This window comes from Metopolophium dirhodum, chromosome 5 (assembly GCF_019925205.1).
Source record: "Metopolophium dirhodum isolate CAU chromosome 5, ASM1992520v1, whole genome shotgun sequence".
Classification (NCBI taxonomy): Eukaryota; Metazoa; Arthropoda; class Insecta; order Hemiptera; family Aphididae; genus Metopolophium; species Metopolophium dirhodum.
The window spans coordinates 36,646,873-36,674,852 of record NC_083564.1 but is presented as its reverse complement, the minus strand read 5'-3'; the positions used below and the strand labels follow the sequence as shown (position 1 = coordinate 36,674,852).

At 37.4% G+C, this 27,980-nt stretch overlaps 1 protein-coding gene across 2 annotated transcripts in view; it reads left to right on the top strand.

Moving 5' to 3' along the window:
- The window catches only part of LOC132944092 (protein Shroom), a 181,735-nt gene extending 154,332 nt beyond the window's left edge, over nt 1-27,403 (top strand). For both annotated transcript variants that reach the window (XM_061013263.1, XM_061013264.1), the window contains 6 exons: nt 19,190-19,341; nt 20,101-21,033; nt 21,582-21,708; nt 24,482-24,665; nt 24,859-25,125; nt 25,917-27,403. In XM_061013263.1, coding sequence (XP_060869246.1) covers nt 19,190-19,341; nt 20,101-21,033; nt 21,582-21,708; nt 24,482-24,665; nt 24,859-25,125; nt 25,917-26,171 — 1,918 coding nt within the window. In that variant the 3' untranslated portion in view covers nt 26,172-27,403. The remainder of the gene's footprint in view (nt 1-19,189; nt 19,342-20,100; nt 21,034-21,581; nt 21,709-24,481; nt 24,666-24,858; nt 25,126-25,916) is intronic.
- Nucleotides 27,404-27,980: the final 577 nt, after the last annotated feature.

Here is a 27,980-nt window from a genome sequence, read left to right as displayed (position 1 = left end):
TGTGTAACAGATTGTCAATATATCAAGACAAAAATAATAATTCGATTATCTTATAGAATCTCGGTCTTCCGATTTTCGTTTTACCACTATTAGTTTGGTACACTCTAAATATATTATGTTGTAGCGCGTATTTAAGAAACTCGTGCAGGCTCTTCTCATATTCTTTCAGTCTTACACTCTTACGTAAAAAAATAAGTATCCCTTCAACCACGGTCGATCAGCGTTTTTGATGCGTTTGTCTTGATATTGAATTTCTAAAAAGTGAATGGACCACGGTTTTTCATTGTCGAACTGACTCCGTGAAATCTGGAAGTTGTGCGACGTCGACGGGTTTACGATGTTTGATTGGAACTGGTTTTTTTTTTATAAATTAATATCGTATTAGGTGTAGTACATACTATATAGGCGTATCACTTCCGAATAGGTCCTTTCGTTTTCATCGTCGTGGATTTATACCACTGAAATGAAATCGTTAAAATATTATTGATTGGACCGCCACCGTGCTCATCTTGCGGGTTTTCGGATCTTGAAATGAAACCGGCAAATGTCAAATGATATAGGTACATAATATATCAATTTGCAATGTTGCAGTAATTATCAAACGACCGGCTTCATTATATTTCATGTGACTACTGAACGAAACCGCTCGCAATGGTTGATATATTCAGTAGTCGACTGTTATGATGTTTACATAGGTAGCTCTTTTATTTTGTACATATTATATACCTCTGACCTCAGCTCAGCTGCGGTCCGTTTGATATGGAAATGACAAAAAACATCTTAGCTATATGTCGCGCTGGTTGATTCTTAAGATAATGTTTTAAAAAAATATATTCTTCTACAGTTATACTTATAATAATAACGATAAGTTCGCAGACGGAGTAAACATTTTGCGGGGCCTTGTTATACACGCGCGGTCCAGGCTAAATCCGTCGTCGTCTGACGAGAAGTCGCGTCGCTGTTATTGAAGAATGTCGTAAATTCGCGCCGCGGAGCAATAAACTTTACGTAGGATTAGACCGCTTTTGCCCGGCGACCGTTGTCGTCGTCATCGTCGTCGGGTTGTCAGTTCATATCTTCTTTCTGAGGTTAATGACATATGCACGTACCTACAACATACCCATCGCGTATGCCTCTCAATACGCATTTACTTGTACTTTGGTCAACGGTCTTGTACGCGACTATTACGTTTTAATATTACTTATAAGTAATATGATGACAAAATGTCGCATTTTTGTCCTATATAGGAAACGATCACTGCAGGGGTGCAAGTCTTTTACAATACCGCGGTAATAATTATATGTTTAAAAATTGTGTACCTCCACTTTGCTGTATCAGGACTAGTGTTAAACTGCAGTAGTCATTTTTATACACTCTTTTTTTTCCAAGTCACTTAGTCACTTTTATCAGATTCAAAGTTATAAATGTTGATATTTTATCAATTTAAAATTATGAAAATTATTTTTACTGTTACAGCTATTGTTTTTTTACCTATTATTTAGTAAAATTATAATTAAAACCAGTAATCATTTTATAGTTATGTAAGGTTGATAGTATTTTTTTCTATAAGGATGTAGGTATTGTTAATTTATTAAACTGGTTAGAATTGAAGACTAGACAGATTTAGTTAAAACAAAATACATTTTTTGAATATCTAAAAATGTTAAACTAACATGTATATAAAATAAAAATAGTTATCAAAGTAATCTATGGTTATATCAAATTACATTTTCAAGCAAGCATATGCAAACAAAGCTTGAATGTTGAATTTCGTATCGCAGATACTTTACTTGACTATAATATTATAGTTATTGTATCATTCATGGTTATGTATATTAAAAAAATAATAATAAAAAAAAAAAAATAGATAATTTTACTAAAACAATTCAACATAAATTACCTTTTTTGTAACTTTAACAACTTAGTTTTATCGTAATGCAGAATAGCAACTATATCAGCCCTATATAATGTAGGTATATCGAAGTATCGAATATATTATAATATTACAAAATTAATGTATTTAATATTGTTTGATACCAAACTACGACTCACGAGTACGTCTTTGTTTCTGTGGTATCACTCAGTTATGAGTGTGTTGCGGTGCACTGCCGATTTATGATCGATGTTTCCACTTAACGCACGTCCGCCGCCGTCCAAAGCACAACAATGGGTGAAAGTAGGTGGAAAAAAACGCGGGCGACCTTCTCCTGGGGGGACGTCGTCGGCCCGCGATGAGGTGCATCGCGTGCGATCGACGAAAGACGACAGGTGTCGAAAATATTTTGTTATTTTTATTAATACAACCACCCCCGCCTATCCATCGGACCCAATCAGAGCGCAAGCGCGTGCATACGGTGTACTTTATCTGTTATAGGAGGTGACCGTTTTTTTTTAAATATATTTTTTATTCGTTGGGCCTCGCGACACGCCGACACGCACTTGCCGCATATATTGTAACTGTATTTTTTTTTTTACGCAATGTCAATGTAAAAATATTGCTAATGGTTTTTCGTAATGGTCGTCGTTATCGTCGTCTCGCGCACATATTACACTAATGCGGCGACGATTATATTATTATTATTATTATTTCTCGGCGCGTTACATACGAATAGTTGTGACGTCGTTTACATGACTGCAGCAGTCTCGTTTATGTAAGATGTAACTAGGAATATCGGATTTAAAAACGTTTCGAGAACAATAATGCATCGCGGTAAGTAATATAAATTCTTGTCGAAAATAAATTTTATTCCTAAATCTTTGCATTACATGCGACATTATAATACAATATGTTGCGCATAATCGTGTGTCGACGGCGGGTTAACACAATACTTTTCTTAAATCCAGAGCTGTGTTCTCGCAAACTAATGTAGTTTTCGTGTCGTGCCTCCGAGAAGACTTCGTGTAAATGACCACTGTATAATAACATGTAATTTTCGTCTCACCGTGTTATTTGTGGTAATGGGATGGGTGATGGTGACTACCGCTGCATAGTGTAAGTACGACGACGAAATTTAGTCTCCCATTTAATTACGGCGTTTTAATATATATGCACGACTGTATGTGTACCATTGAAATGTTAATGTCCGTTCCATTGTTCGTAAACGATCGCTGCCGCGCAGAAAGCCGCAAAGCACCAAGTGGTGTTAAACTTTACACGCTCTTATTATATTATTATAATATTATGTGATCATATTATTATATAGCAGCAACATGTAGAATATGTACTCCTGGAGAGGAGGAACGCACTAAATGGGTATGAGAATCGGGAGATACCGCTCGTGTGGTCGTACTTACGCTCGGTTGAACTCGACTTGATACGCGGTGGTTCTATCCTTGCCTTGTGTTTGCTCTGGTAAAACATTTATTGTTTTTCGACACGCACACGAAACGCGCGCCGGCCCTCCTGTCTGTAGTATACATATTATAATAATGGTAATAAAAATAATAATATTATAGTGTGGTGCGAGGCTGCATCTCTTTACGAAACGGCACCGGGCACAGCGTTAATTATACGCCGCCGAGCAATATTATAATATAGAACGCGGAGCCACAAATTTTGTAATAGCGCGATGGTGGTTTTATTGCCGCGTGCTTTCGGGCGGTACGAAAAATCAAGTAAATATCCCGACCAACAATGCCTGCTCTTTCCGAACGATTACAAAACCGATCGTGTCGTCATAATATCACGACAAAAATCCGCGGTCTGTGTTTTATACCGTACGCGTCGTATTTGTGATACAAAATCGTATCCGTTTTTCGTCATTTTCCCGTATAATATAGTTTATAGGAAACGACCGCCCACTCTACTACCATCTGCACCATCCACGACAAGCAGACCAACGACGTTAGCCGATCACCGTTAGAAATACGCCGTAGATCGCATTTATATAATATATTATTATATTATATACACTTTTATTATTGTTTACGTGCATTCCTATTTTTCTATATACGCACACGGTCTTCGTCTTCGTTATACACGCCGACGACGTGACGAGAGTGGTCGCCGCCGTCCATGCTGACGATGGCGAAACGTTGGAAAACTGCACACGACTTTATTTTATTTTATCGAAGAGACATTTAAAAAAATATTTTTATTTTTATTTTATGGATTCTCCCTCGTTGTCATTAACATATTATTGTTATTAGTATACCTATACTTACTACGCGTTTATATTTTATATACGAGACGTATATTATACATTATTCAATGGTCTGAAATGTAAAATTCATTAGGGCTACGATAATGGATGTACACTATATTATATACATCAGTGCGCAGCAACGTCGTCGGAAATCGGTGCAGCCACACGTGGTACTCTGCTTTTGTAATATTTTGCGTCGTCTCCTGTTAAAAGGACGTTACACTCCTGTTTGTTTTCTCAGTCTGGTCGTATATAGTAAAAAAGAAACATAAACTACATTGTAAAGTAGTTTTAGTAATCTTTCCTTAGAACAGATTGGCTGTTGTATATAATATTACTTATAAAAGACAACGTTTTACGGAACATCACAAAAATAATAATATTAGTTATTGTAAATAAGATAATATTTTATACTATGATAAACAAGCATAAACTATCAAATTCTCGTATAGTTGTTTAGTTGTTTCATGTTTTTTTCTTTCTTTCATTTTTATAGTTTCAGTTCTCAAATCACTATCTCCTTTACGAATGACCTGCTTAATATAAATGTGCTCATTATACTGAAACGGTAATCCCTATTGTTATTGAACAAGTCAAAGAATTTAATTTCATAATGTGGTGTATTGTAATATTGTGGCATGCGTAGGTCATAGTTAAGACCTAGTAACTAATAACTTGGGCCCGAATTTCAATGAAAAGTGCTTTTTTTGTTTTGGTGCTCTTGGACAATGCATTCCAAGTATACATTTTGTTTCATGTAACAGATACATAGGTGAAACTTTTATTTTGTATTTTTTTTTTAGCTGTTTAGATAATTTTATTAATTTGTAGTGCATATAATTAATGCACAATTATTTAGTGGAAATTAATAAATTCTAAATATTTTATCAAGAAATATTGTTTTCATAATATTTGTTTTAATAGTTTTTAGGTGCCTACCAGCTATTTTTCACCCATATACCAAATGTGAATTAATCTAAATATAATTAATAGTATAACGTGATTGTCTATATCTAGCAATTTTCCCGGAGGTGGTATTGTACCCCCAATTCATACAAATAACAGCTAATTGGTAATTAATGGTCAGTTGACAGTTGACAGTTGCAAATACATCACGATCGCTCTAAATGAAATGATAACATTTCTAGACATCAGCTGCAAGTTGCAACAATTGTGCTTTTTATTAATATAGTTATTTTGACGCATAAAACGACTTGCGCCATGGATGCATCGTGCCAAAACGTCGATATAACAGCTTGTGAAAACATAAAACGTATACAAACATTGTGACCGCCGCCGGTACCTATTTATACTTTTTCTGGACGGTGATTTTCATTATTTTTACACTCATCATCGTCGTCGTCGTACAAATCATTACGTGTAGGTAATATAATATATATATATTATGTTATGTATAGTGTAAATCGACCTACGCACGCTAGGACCGCGGGTGTTATTTTCGCCACGTCAAATTCGTTACAGATAAACACTTTTACCGCCGTCCCAAAAATATCTTTGATCTAATTACGATGCGGTAGTGCTGCGTGTAAATCGTTCGTATCGACCGTGCGAGAAATTGTCGAAAAAAACAACCGTCGTCGATCCGGCAAGTGTGAAACGCCGAAGCAGTACTCGCGTGCATTTGGCACGTTCGAAATCATGATAAAATTTCCCTCCCCCCGAGTTGGTTTCGGGCGGAAGAGAGATATTATATCGATGATAGCATCTTGGTCTTCTTCTTTTTCTTCTTCTCCGCAGCGCATAATGTAACATGTCGAGATATCGGTCGTGTGACTGAAACCGGCTTGAAAACAATATTTATTCTTCATTGACCTTTTCGGCCACCGATTTTTTTTCTCCTATAAAGGTTAACGGGCAGCAATACTTTCGTCAATAATTGGTTACCCAATAGAACCAGTGAAATATAATATACGCTTGTATGCAAATCCTCGCCGTATATACTGTTATCACTGCAATGTTATGTAAACTCGTAATATTTGCTTTATTATTATTATATTGTTGTAATATAGTAGTACCTATTATATAGGTAGTAATAATGACAGCTAGTGTGGTAGGAACGCTGCGTGTATATATTGAGAAAAATACTCCGTTCTGCACTTAAGACGAAACCAGTTTTTCTTCCAATTTGTCGTTTATTATGACGATCTCCATGTACGATATATATATATATGTATATCGTATACATATTATGTTCGTGTGTGTATATTTAATATTATACGCTGCAGTTGTGGCTGTCGTCGCTTTTACTTTTTATTTTTTATTTTGTCGCTAAAACTTTCTATATACGGGCCAAAAGACAGGGGAGAAATACAAATACCTATATTTTTATGTATATATATAGTGTGTATATATATATATATATATATATATAGGTACCTACCTCACTCGCATGCACGCACGTAGTATAAACTAGCGCAAGTTCGCTGTCACGTCTCTGGGAGTAGAAAAATGATCTTATTACATGTGTCGAAATTTGTGTACATGCATAACATAATAATTGATTGACTACTTGCTCTTAGATTTGCGGTGTGTTTAGCGTGTGTGTGATTTTCACCAATACAGAAATATGCATATTCTTCCGAGTTTATAAAACCGTTTTGTTGTTGTCGCGTATCTATTATATGCGTACCTAATAAAATATTGTGTAAACGAAACGAAAGTCGATGCCGTGTACGATATATTTAATCGATTAGAGTTCGGCCTCGCGGAATCCTCGTCCGAGATTCTATTATATATATTTGGAGGCGTGCATATATAGTTGATAAATGTTAACAGTATAGAAATTTTATGAGTATAGTATATACGTAACTATACAACACGCTTGTACATAATATATTGTATTTATTTTGTAGTCGTTTTAGTAAATTGATACAATATAATAACCAGTAAATGTGTGTATAGGTGGTATGCAATATATTATACTAGTTCTAATGTCTCACTAAAAACAAAATAATATTCAAAGTTTTTGGTTGCATTTCTGTGATTCGCAGATCTTTGTGTGTTTTGACTATAACAATACATTTTCGCCCTTGGTGTAATAGTAACAATTACTAATTATCCACTGAAAACTCTACGTCAACTCTAAACACAAGTCTTTACGTTGGGTATGATATTATAATAAATACTGGACGACGTGAAGGTTTCTTTGTACGCATGCGCGCGCGTATATGCAAACAACTACAGTACACCGACTAAGCACTCGTAATGGACCATAATAATAACGATATAGGTAGTGTAATGACACCGCTGCGGGAGTCGTCAATAAATATATAGCCTGTATATAGTATATACATAATAGTTAATAGTAATATCATTGTAATACAAATGACAACTCGTTTTATTGGTTTATATTGTATGTAATTAACGTTTAACAACATATTATTATATCTGTTTTGTATGTATATTTATTAAGAAAATTATTGTTTTTTTTTCTGGTAATAATAATGCTCGCTGTACCTATATTTATATATATTATAGCATATATACCTGTATGCACTTCGAACGTCAGTCGACGACGGCCTTGCCTGTTTGAGAGACTCCGCGTCAAGGTTGCGGGGGATCATATTATTATTATTATTATTATACTTTCACGGTTACGACTATATTATTTCTTCGTATACACCAATATAAGAATAAAAGTATCTGCTATAATATATATATATATAATACCATCGGAGAGTGTTTCGAGACGGACGCGTGCAGTAATCCCGCCCGAGGCAAGTGCGCCGAGTGAAAAACATCGTCATGATAATAATATTATTATAACGTGTCCCCGCAGGTTGCAAAGAGTTAAGGCGATAACGATCGTTCGGGTCGGCCCTCCCAAAACCATAGAGTTTTCGCGTCGTAGCGTTTTTCTATAAAATGTGTAGTTATTATAATTATGTGCCGAGTACACATCAGTACCCCGTCGTAGGCCTATGTGCGCGGCGGTGGAAGAGAACTATGTAGGAGGAGGTCATAATATATAATGTTCAATAATTGATGTTTAATATATAATAGAGGCTTTCACCGGAAAACGCGCGTGAAAAACCCGCCCCGTGTCCGATGCACCGCGAGCGCGATACCTACGTAAATGTAAATCATAATATTATACTATGAGTGTATATAATATTTTTAATATTATATATATGCGACCGAATCCGTTCGGCTTTCTATATTAGTTGTTTTTCTCCGATCGACGACAAGCGACGGCGAATGGAATGGTCGCTGTGATCGCACGCATTCAGCGAGTTCGTCGATAATTTTCTCTCCTTGTAGCTTTTGGCGACGTTCCTAAATCTGCATAACCCTTTATTTATGAGATGGATGAAGAGGAGGATGAGGTAATGCCTAAGTCCCCGCCATTGGCTCTGTATAATTTCTACGAGGTTGGAACTCAATATACACTATAACTTATGTCTCTCCTATATGTATATACTGTCAATAAAGATGTATTTAAAGACGCGTTTAAAGTATATAACACCTTATTTGTTTTTTCTGCACATTCCTTGAAAAATGATACGGTTGTAATATATAAAAATCGTTGTTCTGCGAGAATACACAACGATGTACTCTTCACATGACCTTGCCTCTCAGTTGTTTAACTAGGTGTAATTAAACTTCATTAGTTAGTGTATTCATTACACGAAACAAAATATTATATAATTATTCAGCCGACATGGGAGACAGCTACTTTCCATTATTATCCCCTATGAAGGACCAAATAATTGAGCTTAAGCCAGTAGATAGATTTAACGTGGGTTTGAACATATTAGCTTATACAATAATGTATTATATTATGCTTTTAGGAATAGGTACAGGATTTAAAATGTATAGGCTAAAAATATATTAATAAAATACAAAACGGTACTTTATCGATGTATTATAACAATTAGATTCCCAATACTATGATAGATGATAAATATGCAAATGGTATAGGTAAATGTAATAGGTAGTTGACTGTTTAAAGTAAAATAACAAAAACAAGATGCAAATGTTCACTGCAGCAATGACACATTAATAATTGAATAATATAACTAGGTATACTGCAATAAGGACTGTTGTACTATATTATACTATATAGTTATATTAAGTTCGACAAATTCGGTGACCACCGAACGCGTCCACTTAATGTCGGCCCGTTGTGGAAAATCAGATCGCCATTGATTTCCGCAGTACCAGCAGCCATTCCCATCATATAAAATCGGAATGAATAATTCACGCGACCCCGAGGTAAACGCCACCGCGCGACCGAGGTCGTTTCCCTCGAACGTTTTAGAATTAATTTTATGGAAAAATGTCTTCACGGAGCTTCTTGCCTCGAACGCACTCGGTTTGTAATGATTACGTATTTCTCCACCACCGCCTCCTTGCACACGGTCGGAAGTAGCTTGCACTTGGTTTGGGGTCATTGCTCAAAACACACACACGTCACACACACGTCACACACAATAGGTCGTATATAATGTGTATAATATGTGAGACATCGCTCGTCTACATAGAGGTTTTTCATTTCCCCAGGGCTATGTTATAATAGGTATTCGATATTAAAAAAAATTCGCATCGTGTTTGTATACATGATGTATTCGGGGTACGAGTTTTGAGAATTGGACCAAGGTTGTGGACTGAGGTTGTGTATATTATTTGCGTGTTTAGCCCCAACGGATAATATTATAATCGCGGTATAATACATAATACGTACCTATATACAATTATGTAACCCAGTCTACATGATGGTACAAGGGGGGGAGGAGAAGTAAACAATGGAAGATTTGTTTGCGTGTACTATTATTATAATATTTTGTTATTTATATCGATCGGTGAAACGGTAGACCGTGACGCCTCGGTAGCGTTTCGGCAGCAGCAATAATATTTTTTCTCATTCTGGCGCGTCACGAAATCATTCGTCAATTTGATGATATTTTATCCTCGTCTGTAGATTGGAATTGTTGGTGTTCGACCTACGTTTTTTTTCGTTGTCTCGCTTCGGCTGTGGAATTTTTAGATCTGTTTAAATCAGTTATTTTCTTAAACTATCGCGCACAACCATACTTGGGGGGATATTTCTAAAATAAATACTACTAAAAAAAACACAATAGTAATTATTACATTTTTAATGCTACCACATGCAGTTATACTATATCTTGAGTACTCTTAAAATAATTTCAAATTATGTGTTAAAGTAGATTTTGCCATTTTGATCGAACTGTTAAACAAATATATAATATATAGTATATACCTATACCATTGAGAGTCTACTAGGTGTCTGGGCGTTTGAAATTTAATACGAACTTCAAAAAAATGTACTCCGATTCGTCATAATTCGTATTCAATTTGTGCGTTCTTATGTGTAAACGTACACCTCTGCATGAAGGACACGCCGTTTGAAATACAATATGTGACCGGCGAAACTATAATAATATCATTTAAACACGTCATGTGTATATTTTGTACATATAATTCTAGATATAGGTACCTCAAACGTATGCGAATGTGGTTTTTTAATCGTCTGTTGCGTTATACGAATTTTTCCAATGTTCGCCGAGTGTGATCGTCTAACGTTGTGATTTAATTTCCATAGTATAATCTTTGTCGGTTCAAAATACAAATTCGCCGGAAAATCTTCTATAGTTTTTTTTTTCTTGATAACTCGTCCGTTTTTCTTTCAATCGTGCTTACGACTGATTTAGAATCGACGATGGAAAACATGACGTTTCTCCGGGCGCTAAAACAAGTCTTACCGGCGTGTCACCAAAACAAACGAGTTTAAAAAGCAAACGATATCATATTATAGTTATATACTATAATAATATAGTACATAAATATTGTACGTAACGGGATCGCGTTCGTCAAATCGGATACCTCTATAGTCTATACTGTATATACTGTTATGTCTTATGTACCGCCGTCTGCTTGTTCTCTCGTCGGCCGTGTAGTATATGACCTGTATATTATTACATTATGGAAAAATCGTATATGCGTCGGTGGACGCAAATAAACGTATTCTAAAACTAAGTAATAATACAGTACCTATTATTATTATTATAATATTATAATATTGTATGCGGTGTGACCATGTGCTACGGCGATCGTCCGGTAAAGTAAAACTTTTCTCGGAAGCAAAACTGTGAAAACTATCGTCTGTGACGCGAACGTTGTCCCACATAATAATACATTAATACACAATATAAATTATAATTTGTTTTGTGTGTACCGTGTGCGTATGTATGGTTGTACAGATCGAACGATGTTTGATTATTATTATTTGTGTCGTCGTATTGTCAAATGTGGACGGACGTTGTTGTTTGGCACACCGCGCGTGCGTGTACAAAATTCGTTATCGCCGCGACGACGGCCGCCGCCCATCGAACCAGTCGCGCCGTCGCGAGATATACATCTTCCGTTTTTCGCTACGGCTATAACAGTACTTATTATCATTATGATTTTTTTATTCTCGACATTTTTATAGCTACCTAAATTAATATCAATTAGTTTAATTAATTTAACGACAACAAAATCCGTTTTTCTGCGTTGCATACTATACGTTATTACAATATTCTCCGACAAACGACAATAATTAATATTATTATTATTACAACAATTAATAACAATATTAGATCGCGTGCAGTTATCCCATAAACTTTCAATCGCACGAAATACGCACATAATAATATAATATTATTATTATTATTATTATTTTAGAACGTCTGTATAGCGGCGCACGCGGTTGACCGTGTATGTTGTAATTTATGTATAGCAGTACTGCTTCCTTCCATAAGTTATGGTAAGAAGCAACGACGGAAAAATGTAACTTAAATTTATGCAAGAAGTATAATTTTGTATGTTATAACCTATAATGTAGCCCCGCAATAAGTAATAACGTTATTATTATATTATTTCCGTACGCAACGCTCTGAAATTGCAGCGAACGCGGTACAGGGGAGATACGTTTCGTTCGTTCCGAGTTTTTGGAACAACAACAATCGTGTGCATATTATTATAGTATAATAATATGTATATTGTGTGTACTGCAGCCGAGTAAATTTCCGCACAGTTAATTATTATTATGTGTTGTTATTATCATTTTTTTTCTCATTTTTTATTACAATTTTATTATTTTTACCGTAATTATTGTGTGCTCTACCGACCTGTGGCAGTGGCGGTCATTGTATTATTCAAATCCGGTTCGGGTCGGAACTCTTCTCACGACGACGACGCACAACGGAAGGTTTTTCATCCGGACTTCACGACTACCGAAATTTCGTCGCGTTTGGCCCACGTCCGTCACACACACAACCGTCGTCTTGGTATATATATATATATACTTATATTGTACGCGTTCCCGTTATTTATTGCGAATATTACATACTTTTTTCTCTTTCTTTCTTCCTCCACTCCTCCACCATCGAATACAACGATTCCGTCGTGCAGTCGTCTTCGTCGCGTATAGTTCCTCTTTATATTATAGTCATTTCGCTGCAGGAATAACGACTACCGACCAACAACTGCGCTTGTTCACTATATATATGTGTGTGTGTGTGTGTGTGTATATATCCGTTCGCGGGGGTCTTTGAACCAAATCACGTACACTTTTTATTACACACACACACATACGGTCAGTGGTTTGTCGTCACGATCGCGTTTTTCACGTGGCTCGACGAAAAATCGTTACCGATCCATCACCGCGCGTTGCGAAATACATAATATTATGCTTCTCTGATGATATTATTTATTATTATTATTATTATTATTGCTACAACGCGGTGTTCACTGCCCGTGACGACTTAACTCGGCCAATTATAACACCGTGCGCGCCGCCGATTGAAACGTGTTACAGGAAAATATAATAATGGAATTCCGAACAGGATATAATATAATATTATATGCGGCCAGTGTGCGTCCAAGGACTCGATCTGTTTTGTGCGCACGAAAGTCTGTTTTTTATATTTATTTTTCATTATTTTTTTTTTCATTCTTCCCGCCATCGTACTCGGATATGTTTTTTTTAATATTTTGATACGGACCACGCCCCCGCCACCTACCTTGAATGCCGCGTATAGGTATACCGTGCAGTAATCGGTCGCGGACACACCCTTATACGCCACTAAGCGACGACAGACTTGTAAAAAATGACAGTAATTAGATTATATTATGTACGCGAGACGTCGCACCAGAGGTTCGTCTTGTTATCGACGTCTTGTCCAAATGACGTTTACGGGGGGTGAGGGAAGCCTCGTCGTTGTTTGCCGACAAAATTAAATCATTATGACAGTATGGGAAGCCCCAGCACGAGAAGCCGTACGCGCGACAATTATATATAATTATTACATAACAGCTAGGTGACGACTGTATTCGGGTCGAATATACTGCAGTAGTGTCGTGTATTGTTATGACTACCGTTTCGAGTATTTATTTGAGTTCGATCCCTTCTACGCTCATATAAGTACATCTGGGAAATCTTTGATTGAAACTCAAGTGAGGTTAGGTTTGCCAACATCTGCAAAACTCAGACATCGTAGGATCTAAGATCACGGGACTATAGAGCGCGGAAAACATTTGGGGCTATTATACAAAAAAATTGCTAAAATCAGGATGCGCAAGCGTGAAGCTATCAAGTCGTTGGTGTTGTGCAAGTATTTGAACATTTTGTCGTCCGGTGTAAGGAAACTGAACGTCGGATTCTCGAAGTACGTGTACGTATATATTATAATATTATAATATATATTATTATTACATAATAAATTAATAAATGCGTAAAAGCGCGTTTACTTCCATCTCGTATATATAAGTCGTGTACCTACCTATAATATATTATATATGTATACAACATACTGGATGATATTTTTTTTTAGAAAAATCTACTCTAAGCTGACGTCGTATAGTTAGAACCGCATATAGTGATGAGTGTGCCTGTTTGTGTTTGTACCAACGGCGACGTTATTGTATTGTATTATTGTTCATACACGAGACGGCATTCTTTTCCCAAGTTGAGTAAACCTAATCGTTGTTCGACATTCACACACAATAATAATATGTATCCTCTCCCACACAAACACGCACACTCACACATATACATGTGCTGTTTTGTAAACATGACGAATGCTATCGGTTGCAGCGTGTGGGAACACGGTTCCCCCCTCGATCCATTGTCGTCGAGCTTATAACCCTATTTCGAAAAAAAAATAAACCATATCTAATTGTGTTTTGTGGTGTTTTAGTATATTTATATGTTATATATTACTGCGAGGCGACATTACCTGAGCATATAATAAACATATAAGAATTAAGAACTATTTTTTGGTAGGTGTTATCGCTGGTTAATGTTGTGTGATGTTCGGGTGATGTAAAAAGAGAAACAGGGTAATTATTTTTGATTACTTTCGACGGGGAGGAGTAATAAAAATAAAATTATCGTTCGGCGGTAAAACTGTAAATTACATTATACACGACGAAAATTTGTCAAAAACTGCACTATACGCCGTCTGCTTGCGTTTACTTGCAGCAATGACTGCCACGGCGGAACATATAAATAACTCCGGAAATAGCGGTTCTTCTATATTATAATATAATTATATCATAACAACGTACTAGTAAATCGCTGCAATAGGTTTTATTTGCAGTATAATATATTATATACATTAAGCAATTTTCTTTATTTTTTTTTTTGTCGAACCGCTTGTGCGCTTGCGTAACCGAATTTCCACAAGAATTTCAAATAGACTCACGAAACTAGTCGCGTGATATTTTAGAAAATATTTACAAAAATCTGTGAAAAAAACGACGCCGTTCGGTTGGCGAACGACGGATAACGGCGGTGGCACCGCGCGACTTCAACAACGACGACAACTCTCTCGGTTGGCCGTGAACAACCGCCAGCGCGATGACGGAAACCGGTAGAGGAACTTTTGCTTTCTACGAGTTGGATCGCGAGCGTATAATGATATTAATATAATAATAATATGTAATATTATTATACGTTTATGTGGTGTTTGATTAATCTTCATCCGCGAGACCCCGGAGGCCGTGAAAACGTACACACACGATAGTGCGCGTTCTCCGTCACCGTCCCCTGCCCTCGCCGACACCGCCTCGTGTATCCCGTTGCGTTCGCGCTCCGCGTTGCACAGGTATTATACATGATAATAATATGTATGTGTAGTGTGTACGAATAAAGTATAATATGCTTTGATGTGATGTTGTGCGTGCAAAGACTTAATGCAACGTTATTTTAATTGCAGAGTACGTACACGCGGGTGCGTGCGTGGGAGAGGATACCACGAGTGCGGTTACATATTATTATTATTATTATACGACCGAGCGTGATGTGTCCGGGGCGACGGCGGTTCGGGTTACCATAACCGCGGCGGGGAGATCGGGCTTTCGCGGTTTTTTTTTTTCTCTAATCCTACGCTAGAGAGGCAACTACTGCCGTGTTGTTTTTGCGGTAGATTTTTTTTCGACGCCCCGCGCTTCGGATTTTTATCGCGACTCCGTGCGTTATGTAAAACGCGTTTGCGAAAGACGCACAGGGCTGCACACACTCGGACCTGTTGCAGGAGGTCGGTGAAGTTTAATAGGCGTATGTTGCGCGTATAGACCGCCGTGCGGTTTGCAATGGTCGTATCGTTATATTAAATTTATTGTGCGGTATATGGATGTAGGTTTCGGCGATTTGCGAACGAAATCCTCGCGGCCGAATATAATAATATATTATATAGGTACACATACTATACAGTTGTTGAATTCGAAAAGGTGTTAAGACACGGGTGCGTTGCCAACGGAATGTCGTAATACACTAATACTTAAATGTGTAATATGTGTTATTGTTGTCGATTTTCTCGTTTTTCACTCGTACGATAAACAGATCTCCGGAGCGCGCGAACCGATTGTTCGAAGCCCGTGTTATTGTTCGCCGCGGATAAAAACACTGCTGCGGCACAATGAGCTCGCGGTGTCGCGCCGACCTCGGCGGGTCATTATAAGTGTCGAGCACGCGACCTCGGAACGGCCAATTTATCCGTCGAAAACAATCATTTCCAACCAACGAAATAATAAATAATTCGTATACAATATAATAAATCACATTATAACAACAATAATATTCGCGTGGTGTTGTATACGTGTCGCCGGATCATTAGGCTGCGCGTTGTCGGGCACCTATATATTAATTATCATGTATGTGCATAATATGAAACAACAAATTCTGCGCTCGCGCCAAGATAATGACATGGTTGTGCAACGATCGAAAAATCCGCAATATGTGTCCGTATAGTCCGCAGTTGTCGTTATATATATCGCGTTTTGTTTTGAGGCTAAACGTGTCACGAGCGTCAGGCGGTCGATCGCCAAAAAAAATGAATTGCCCCCGACGACGTGTGTGCAATAATAATAATAACTAATAAGTAATAACGATATCGTCGATATCGCTCTCGCTCGCGACCTCTATAATATTAATATATTGTATACGGTCTCGCCGCCCGCGCAAAATATCAATTTCGCGCGCCGGTGGTTTGGTTTGTTTAATCACAATAATAATATTACTACGCGAATATCGATCACGACTCATCGGGCACCGCCGCAGCAGATTTACAGAGATGAGTGGGAACGAAACGTTTATCTCGTATACAAATTATATCTATATTGACGATTGTATAGATCAAGTATCGTTGCATACGAGTACCTACTAATAATAATATACAGTTTTTTGGGTCGTCTGAGTGGCACAACCAGGATTTTGCGTTGGGGTGGTGGGGTTGATAATTTGTTATATAGGAAAGGTCTAACTATATGTTATATATGATGCCGTTTAATTTTAGACATTTCCATTAAGCTTCTTACAAATTATGATTTTATTAGATACATTTTATGATATAATACGTTCACAGAACACTGAAAGTCTTTTTTAGTTTTCCTGAAATTTCAGCATATGTATATACGCGGTTGTTTACCGTACTATATAAGGTTTTTGCAAACGACGATATAAAGACGCCGATCACTACAGGTTGTCTGTCGTCCGTTGGACAGCCGCGGAGCGTACCCAATTAGTGGTATACGGTATATATAATTGTAGCTCACTGTTGAACTGTTTTTTTTCATAATTTATATTTTATATGTCTGGTGGAAGTGATGGTACCTAATTAAATGATTTCCGTGAACGTTACGCGTTTGTTTTAAGTATTTTTTACATGGAGTCCGGGTGATTACAAGACGCGTTCTTTCTACTCGGACAGTCGAGGATCCCGAGGGAATAAGTAACTTTTTATTTCGTTTTAAAAGCTGATTAATTATTGCTATTTACGTCTTGCATTGACTTATAGGTTTTATAATATATTATATTCGTAAGTATAGACTTATATAGTATACAATTATAGAGTGGCGATGATCCGTACATTTATATATTAAACTTAATTATACTTTTTATTAAAAACTATCAAGATAAGTTTTTATATCGAGTGTTATCTGTTAAAAATATAATTGTAGTATCGTATATGGGGAAAAAATTTAATCAATTTTTTTCATAGGTATACCTACCTAATTATTTATTATATATTAATGTTTATTAATCAATATCTTATATGAAATGTTTAATTAACTATAGTTTTGGGTTTAAATTTCAACAACCATTTTCACCCCACCTCCCTCTTACCATAAAATATATGTATTAGGTACCCCTTTATACGTATATAGATGCGTTCTAGATCCGCCGCGAAGGTCGTGATATGGAATTTTCGTCGTCGCCCTTTTACTCGTGTTCGCTCACGTCGTCCCAAATCTGTCAGAACAGCCGCGGCCGACAGATTATTGCGTAAAATATAATATAATACATAATAATGAAATAATTAAAAACGTCGCACGGTCTGTTCTATCATTACGGCTAAAAAACATATTTCCATAATAAGAAAGTCGCCGTCGACCACATCGCACGTGTACATAACACGCGTGTGTTTCTTATCGCCTATATAGATTATAATATATATATAAGTACCCGTTTGCAATATTATGGTAATCAAGACAAATTCGGCGGAAAGAAATTTTGGGCTCCGATTGGCGAAATTGCTAGTCACACAATGACCGAGTCCGTGAATACTATTACCTGGCTGCGCGTTAATTTCGTCTCTTCTCTTCTCTTCTTTTGATTTTTTTACCATAGTCGGGGACCCGCTCTACCGCCGGGTCTATTTACCCGTCACATTGTGTTTCTAATTGCGACACTATTGTGTTATGACATAAAAACAATGTTTTTCGTTCATTCTGTATGCAACCGATCGGCGCAAAACGAAACTCGTCTAACGTGACAAACGTTCGATGTTCGTAAATCGAATATAAAATAATGATAATAATACTATTGTCGTTTCATATTTTATTCTTTTATAAAAAAAAAAATGAATCGACTTACGCCGCCGCGTTCAATAGTCGCGTTGTACATAATTATAATATTTTATACGTTCGTCGCGTGCGGTTTGTAAACGCCAGAAACGCAATAATAATAATAATATAAAAATATAATATGCACATATAGCACATCAAAAAAATATTTTGTAACCCGCCCGTTACGGTTGACCCGAGCCCGAGAACACGCACCTTCACCGCACCTCGTTGGTATCGATCCCGCACGATACGATACGCAAACACCGCGGAAATGGTTTTAATAATGCGATAATGATATTATATAGATCGGAGTTTTTATATTGTAAAGCGCGAAATTTAATACGCATAATACGTATATTACCCCGCATTCGTGCCTAACCCAACTTGGATGTTTGTCGTCGTTCAGTGCTTGTGTATAATATGGATTTCCCCGTCAAATGTTTGCGCTTTTCGCAGCTGCAGCAACTCCTAGGTATAGCTAATAACACGCACGCACACGGCGGGCGACGGTTGGCAGCGCCGTTTTTATTCGTTCCCTAACCTCGATAGTAATATTAATACGGCGTCGTCGTTCGCGCACATAAGTCATGCACTGCCGCCATGTCGCGGGTCTTATTACTAGTCGTCGAAAAACTCAACGGTCTTATTAAATGTACAAATCGTTTTGTCCGCAGGAGTCAATCTAAGGCCTCGTACCTGTCGGCGTACAAGAGAGAGCCGAGGGAGCGCGAGAAAGGACTTCCGAACTTCGAAGGAAGCTACAAGAGGACGGCGTCGCCGAACAGTGGCGGCCGAGGAGATGCTGCCGCGGCCGTGGAACCGCAAGGTAAGCCAAAAAGCTCGTATTAAGGGTAGTAGGGTAGTGGAGGGATGGGCTTTAAGATGAAACAAGTTATTGTTGGATCGAAAAACCCCAACTTTTTTCCGCAAAAGCAAAAAACACCAGAAAACTTCAATATTATAATGTATTATCTACTGCATTACTATTTATTATTATATAATTCAGTAAATTACATGCATTGTTTATTAACACTTCTTTAAAAGAAAGGTACTCGTTCTGTGTTTATAACCTAAATAAACATAAACACTACATAATCGATAATAGAAAAAAAATAACAAATAAACCGGTTTTTAACTGAATATTATTAAACAGTTTTATTTTTAATTTAATTTGATTTACCCTACGACCTACGACAGCACAGCTGGTGATACCGCCGGAATTATTATGATAAACAAATAATAATATTGGTACTCTTTTTATGGGTTGTACGCTACGCGATGCTTATGTGTTTCGAACGTGTAATGAAATCTTTACACAAAAATCGATAAAGATATTACCTAGTTATAGTTTTATTAACACGCTTGGTTCCTCCTTTAATTCGTATTTTATTTATCAAACAATTTAATTGAAACCTATTATTTTTGTTACCAAAGCAAATTTTTCTGAAACTGAATGAGGTAATTTTAAAATTACCCACGTACACATTGTTTATTACTTTAAAAAAAAAAAAGTTACAAAACAACGATAGCCTTAAGATATTGCATTTATTAGTTTTTTAATAACATTTACGGTGTGTGCGAACAGATGTGGAAAACGTGGCGCCAGACGGAAGCGATTGCTGCAGCAATCTTTTGGATTCGAGCGGCGGTCGACTGCAATCCCTGCAGCTGGACCACCATCATCTCCTCCACCATTATAACAACAACAACAACAACAACAACAACAATAACACAGCAACTAGTCAACAACAGTCATCGCCCGGCAAACAACAGACTGTCGACCCGGTGGCCGTGGCGGTCGCGCCTCCGTCACCACCGCCCCCCGCGGTGCTGTCCGAGCGGCCGGTCGTCGACCAGCCCTCCCAACAACAACAGTTGTCGAAAACTCTGCCACGGGCCAACAACTCGGCTGGACAGGATTTCAAACGGTCGTCACGGACGCCCCGGACCCAGTCAGACCCGTCCAACATGCCCAACAAGGCGGACGCGGCCATCACCACGTTGCAGTTGATGATGATGCCGCCGCCTCGGCACTCCGAGTCCACGTCCAGCCTTCACCTGCAGAAACGATCGCAGTCCGACCTGTCCCAGGTGGGATCCACCGAGAGCGGCTACAGCAGCCTGTCACTGAACGCCCCGTCGCCGTCCCACTCGCCCACCAGGCTGTCGTCCGGTGACTTTAGCATCGGTGGCCCACCGCCACCACTCCAGATCCACTCTCCGTCGGCCGCTACTGCCGCCACTGACGGTGACCTCGACGAATGCTGCACTTCTACATGGCACACGGCAGAGCCCGCGGTCGCCGTGACCGACACTGACCACCGTTACCGAAATCCGGTGTCCAGAAGCTGTTCGGTGGTGTCATCAGATTCCACTTCGCAGACAGAACTCAAGTCCGTCGCCGGCGGCACCCCGTCGGCAGTCCGGCGCAAGTCGCCCGAAGAGATCGAATGCGAAGAACTGTCCCGCGATCTCATTAGCCACCTGTCGCCATCCGACAAACTCCACAACATACTGGGTGAGTTACTACTATTATTTTATATATTATACAGCACGGATTCCCTTTTAGCTTTTATTCCCGTTTAATATTTCACTTTTGAATACCCCTCTTTACCTACCTATACAGTGTTGAGCAAAAACATCTATATATATTATATTATGATCAAAATGTAAAAGGATTATAATATCAATAATTATTTTCAGTTATTATTATTATTGATCAATTGTTTTCAACTTAAAACTATTTATGTAATTTTATTTGCTTTAATCATCGGTCAATATTATTATACATTTGTTTTGCCCAATACTGGTGAAAAAAATTGTATGTCCCGTTTTTCACTCATCTAACTATATTTGAGTACCACCAAATCCTTTGATAAATCCAGTACTTGCTACCTTCCCTGCGTCCCTTTTAACGAAAACCGTTTGCGTTATTCTAATATGTCATGTATTATTCGTTTCCTCGCTGCTTTCTGACGCTCAGAGAAAAAGGACAAAGGTAAATCCGTTATTCGCGTGTCCGTACGATATCCGCTTAGTCTGACCTCGTCATATATTGTGTTTCAGCTCCCGGACCGGATGTGAAACGTTCTACAGACTATGTTTCTCCGCTGTTCCGCATGGACTTGGTACCTCGGTCCAGAACTTCGGTCGCCGAAAAACTGATCGACTGCAGTAGCAGTGACGCCATGTGGTAAGTCAAATGTTATTTTTCTTAAATATATATACATTAAGCAATGTTACTTTCCCTCGACGAACGTCATGCCACTTCGTCGTGTCTGAGACATCCGATACAGCAAACCGTTTTCAAAATATAATGTCTGTTCTCGACTACGCGTTTCCGTTTCGCCCATGATTGAAATGTACAGGTTATTGTATATCGACTCGGATTGTTATCATAAGAAACAAAATGGATACGTAAAGGCATATCACAAATATCATTTTTTCTTATCATCAAAAATACACCGACAAAAGCTAACAAATTCAAAATACCGCGCTTACATACTTGATTATTATTGGCTCCCTTTACGCTGCCATTTTTGGTTTTATCATCAAATATTTGGTTGAGAAGGGGTATATATGCAATAACCTTGTTTATTTCGACCATGATTTCGACCCTAGTTTTTAACATTTTATGTACAATAACAATACTGAACAAATAAACGTCGTTGCTCGTCGAGCTTGCTTTGCAGACTTTATTGACGTATTTTCGCATTTGACTCGGTCCCATACTAATTATATGATAATAATGTAATAATAATTATACTATTATAAATGAATTAATATGTTATATGTTGGCACTTACCGCTGTGCGTGCATAAAATTGGATAATAAATTAATATGATACGCGACATCATTGCTTTATGAATATATAATACGTAGGTACTTCTACTACTATACGAGACGTCGTGACGTTATCCACACGAGTGATAAATTCGCAGAATATTATCGAGTGGCGATGACTGATTGGCACCGTGTGGTAATTACGGCGATGATATTAGGTATATTATATGTTATGGTAATACGATTGTTGAGTCGAATTTAGTGTGTATGGCGGTCGGGTTAAAATAAATGCAGGTATAATGAATGTGACGGAATTATGTATGCGTAAAATACACAAAGGAATATGTAAAGTGGTGTGTACATGACGACGCTTCATCCGTATATAGTCGTAGGTACCTATATACAGACAACAAATAACGTTCGAGTATTTAACGACGATCCTCTGTGTACCCATCGGCTTCGGGAATAATCCTCAGACCGTATAACCGGTAACCGCCGTGATATACTTAACAGCTCTGGTATTTTGCCGCGGGTAGATAATCCAACAGAATTCAACGACACATAATAATAAAATGGTATGCGTCCCATATTCCGTTTATTCCGACAAGAGTCGAAAAACGTACTTACCACGTACGCTTAAATCCGATATGAAATGTAGTTAAAAAGTGTCTTTGACGAATATCTTAGTACCCGAAGGATTGGGGGACATCACGGTGTGCGTGCATTGAACTATACAAAAATGTAATGAATGTCACGAAGTCGATCGACTTAGGGGACTTAATATACTATACATCGACATTTTGTAAGTCTGTAGTACAACTATTATTAATATAACCGCGAGTAGGTTGTAAAATAATAATATTAAGTATGTATAGGTATAAAATTCAATTAATTTTGATTTTGTTGTATTTTGATTTTTGGTAGGTACCTGTATCTATATTAATTATTTATTTTACCTTCATCTATTTCACGTTTTGTATGACATTTCATTATCATATTTATCGTATTATATTATGTGTACATTGCCTTATCTATATTGTCCCCACACACACTCCTCGCTTAGGTATTGTTTATTTTTTTTATCACTATTATTCTGAATCATTCCGAACGAGTGGTACTTTCTTTAAGCGTAGGTATACCATGTACACGCATATGTGTATGATTAGTGCGTGTGGTGCAAGCATCTTGAGAATATTGTCGCATTATTCTCATCCGGTCGCATTTTATTTTTCTATGTATATAAAATACCAATAATAAAATAAAAATATGTAAATTGTAATCGCCGGTCAACGGCGTCCACATTCGGTTGAATATTACTCCCATTGGCCGATGTTGTAGCGTTAAAATGAAATCGAATATATATGGGTAAATATATTTATTTTTTTTTTTAGAGAACTAATTTAAATATCATTCGTGGTTTGGATTAGTTTTTACTATAATTTTATAGTTTACAGAGTGTGGTATAAGTACAAGTTTTTTTAATGTGTGACTACAGAATATAAATCCATAAAAAGACTAAATATTCGACATCTGAATTTTATCACTAGTTTTTTTAATTTTCTTGAAAGTACATTAAACCATATCAGTCGAGCGTCGTTATTGGCAGTTTTCGTACCGTATGTTTTATACGGGCCGATCATTATAATATGTCCCGTTTGAATAATTATCATACATTATTTTTATCGGCTTCATTATACCCGCACCGCAAACGGCTGATAATATACGTTTATAACGGTGACTGTACATAATAATATTATACCTAAATTAATGTATACATCATGTATACACTGCAGTTTACGTTGACGAATTGGCGTGGATTTTACCTTAAACACGGTCGGCACGGACGTCGTCGTAGCACCTGAGGACTTAAAGTTAATTATACGCGACTGTCGAATTCCCCTATGCATCACATCCGTCTGTAACCCGCATATCCCTGCAGACAGTGTTTAAAGTATAAACACGCATGTCATCCATCGGCTTTATTTTCCTGGCCTATAAAACTTAGTATTTTTAAAATATGGTCTTGGGAAATGGTTTCTATATTATCATATTATTATTATACTAGAGCGTCTCAGTATTATGTATATTATGATACCACCCACCTAGTTATTTTTGGTTTGCGTAAACAAGAAACGAAAAATATCGAGATGGGTGTATTTTGACTTTGTACGATTTGTTCGCAGCGGCCCAATTACCTCCACTACTAGCACCTCGTCGACTACCACTGCCGCCGTCGGACTATCGGCCAACTCATCCTACTACACCACGTCCGAACCTAAGGCAAAACTCCTGAACCTGCAGCACTACAGCCGGCAGATACAACCGCCGGCCGAATGCAACGGGATCGGAAACTTGCAAAAGAAAAAGGCGAGTACAAAATATTAAATACGATAGTTTTATTATATTATGATAAACGGTGTTTAAGATTTGTATATTATATTACGCATTGAAGGTTTTTCAACGCAACGACGCTATATATTATATACTTCTTGTCCATTAAAACAATTTTTTCTGAATTACGTCCACAACACTCCAGCTAACAAGAAAAATAATTTTTCAGGCGGACCTAGTGTCTCGGCTGGACAGAAAGCTGAAAGTACTCCGAGATGAACAAATCGCGCTAGCCGAAGAGGCGGCGCTGAACGAGACTCTGGGCGTGTCGGTGTCCGAACGGGTTAAGTCTGTGGCCAAGCCTCAGGAAGCCAACAAGTTCAAAACTCACGTACAAGAAGTGGGCCACATTACCAGTCTGCTGTTGAGCCTGAGTGGACGTTTGGCCAGAGCTGAAAACGCACTGCTGGACTTGGACGCTGACCATTCGGAAAAGGTAAATAATAATAATAATAATCGTTAGGGAATAAGGATCGTGCGTGCATGCTTGCGATTCGGATAATAAAATCGTAACCAAAATTCTCTCTGGACTGTATTTTTTTAAATGTTTTTTTAGTAAAAAGTATATTATTATATTTTTTCCCGTTACTCTTATCGTGCAAGGTTGCACAAAAGTTCATTAAACGAATAGATTTCGAGTTAATGTGGTCTCCCAATACGGTATAGTAGCACGCGATTGGCCCATTAAATTAGATACCCTTGAATTAATCATTATACAGCCTGTAGACATTAACTATATATTATTATAGTAATAGATGCAGTAAATGTGTATATAAAATCAATATTGAACAAAAGAAATAAGAACACTGATGTTTCTTGGTTTTGTTTTAAATACGATTTGATGACATAAATATATCCCCCCTCCCACACCTTATGTACGTGGGTGCTCGGTATATAAATACAGTAGTGGTCACAAAATATCGGTTATCATAAAATGGTAATTAAATCGGTACTGCGTATTTATCTATGAGCTTTCCATCGGGGGTTGACATTTAGCAAAATGTGCTGAAATAGAATCTTTCTCCTGTTGTGTTCCCGATCCCCGCGGGGTTCTCAATAATATAATAAATATTATTGGGTTATAGCGTGTTTTTGAATTTTACAGTCCACGTGAATAGTCTTGTTGGTTAATATATTTTATCCGTATCGCGCACACGACAATTCTATTGATTTATCGTGACGGTAATAGTAATAATAACAACGTTTACCCCGTTTGTCGTCCCGCAGAAGGCGCTGGAGGAGAAAAAGTGCAAACTGACCGGTCAACTGGAAGAGGCCAAGGAGCTGAAGGAGAACATCGACAGGCGTGGAGACTTCGTGTCGACCATACTTTGCCGGTATCTGACGGCCGACGAGTACTCGGACTACGATCATTTCATCGCGATGAAAGCCAAACTTCTGATCGACGCCCGCGAGATCGCCGACAAAATTCAGCTGGGCGAGGAGCAGTTGCGCGCGCTCAAGGAAACACTCGAAGACTAAAATTACATTTTAAACGTTGACGCGTTCAAAACACATGTTACATAATACTATAGTATAAATATATATATAATATGTATGTGTGTCATTGGTGCGGTAAAAAAAATATAAGCTAAAATAAATTACAATGGGTCGCAGAGGAAGGCGAAATCATAAAATATAATATATTATTGTAAAACGATTTTGCGTTCGAACTTGCGTGCGGTTCGAGGAAAACTTGGTAGGATGAGAAAATCGACTGAAACACAGAAACGATTTAAACGGGTTTATGCCTCCGTCAGATCTCTACAATCGGAACGACTCACGTCTTACCACTTCTCCCCCTACCCTCCCTCCCCCCCTCAAACCACTCGCTCGTCTTTCGAAGTCGCATCGGCTCTATAATATGTGAGTGTGCGTGTGTGTTTTATACTTATTTGCTCTCGAACAACGCGCGTGTGTGTGTGTGTGTTTTATAATTTTTCCGTGTAAATATAGACTTGAAACGGTATAGGTCGAGACGAGCATAATTTAGTCGTAGTACGTGTTAATGTCTTCGCTAAAACCATTCGAAACGGTCTTCTCTAGTCGACGAGACCTGTCGCTCGCGCATCCCCCATTTGCGACGCCCCGTCAAAACATAATATTATTAGATTGTAACACGATATTACGACGTAATAATATTATGTTCGTTGTGCTCCGACGTGTGTGGTTAGGATATAATATTATAATAGTTGTTTATGAAATGCGAACGATAATAATATTGTCGTTATTAAGAGAATTAAACTGCTGTTCGGTCTCGCTGACCCCACCCACCCCCCCACCTGTCGTAGTGTTGTGATATTCGCCTCTTCGATCGAGATAACGAAACCCGATTGTGATCGCAAAGGTCGTGGGTGATAAAATATATAAACAAAATATAAAACTGAAATAATATTAATCATAACAATGTGCATAATACTATATTATTATGTGTGTCAGTGTGCGCGTGCGCCCCTTATACCTCTGTGCAGAGATGATTTATAATGATATTATATCGTAGCTTAATATTATATTATTATTAATTTTAAAAGTCTTAATTTATCCTTGTTATGCATTTACTGTAAATATTTTTAGTAAAATGTATTGTTAAATCTAACATAAAAAAATGTGTTGTATTATAAAACATTATAAACCGTGTGTGTGTGTGTTGTACAGATTTTAATGAAACAAATATAATAATATAGTGAACCGTCTTGGTGCTATAATATAAATGATTTTTTTGTTTTTGTTTTTTAAATCTTTTGTTATTATTTTCTGCATACAATATGTAAGTTACTCTTTGTGTCGACGTGCCTTTTGTAAATAAAAAAACTGGACATTATTTTGTTTAGAAATATGCATGAAAATTGAAAGGATGGTTTATTAAACGAAATAAACATGGCATAATAAAAAACAAAATAATCAAATTTATTTTAAGGAAAATTATTCACTTTTAGATTCTGAGCGGGGCGAGGCGAGGGATCTTTTGGTTGTACAATGGTGTTTATTTTTTTTATTCTGTATACAGAATTTCTACTAGAAGGAGTTCTTCGATTTCAACATATTATGCTATAATATATGTTGAAATCGAAGTATTTAAATATTTAAATATTTTAGTATCTTATCTTTTAACAAATTGGTTCAAGGTGGTACTTTGGAGAGGTCATTTTTCGATTTTCTCAATATTTATTTAATGACAGGAAAAACCACCGACAAATTTAAAAAAACCGCTAAAAATGGGATTTTAATTTCTAACACTTTGTTTATCACCATAGAAACGAATAAAAATAAAAATAACGAATTTAGTTATTT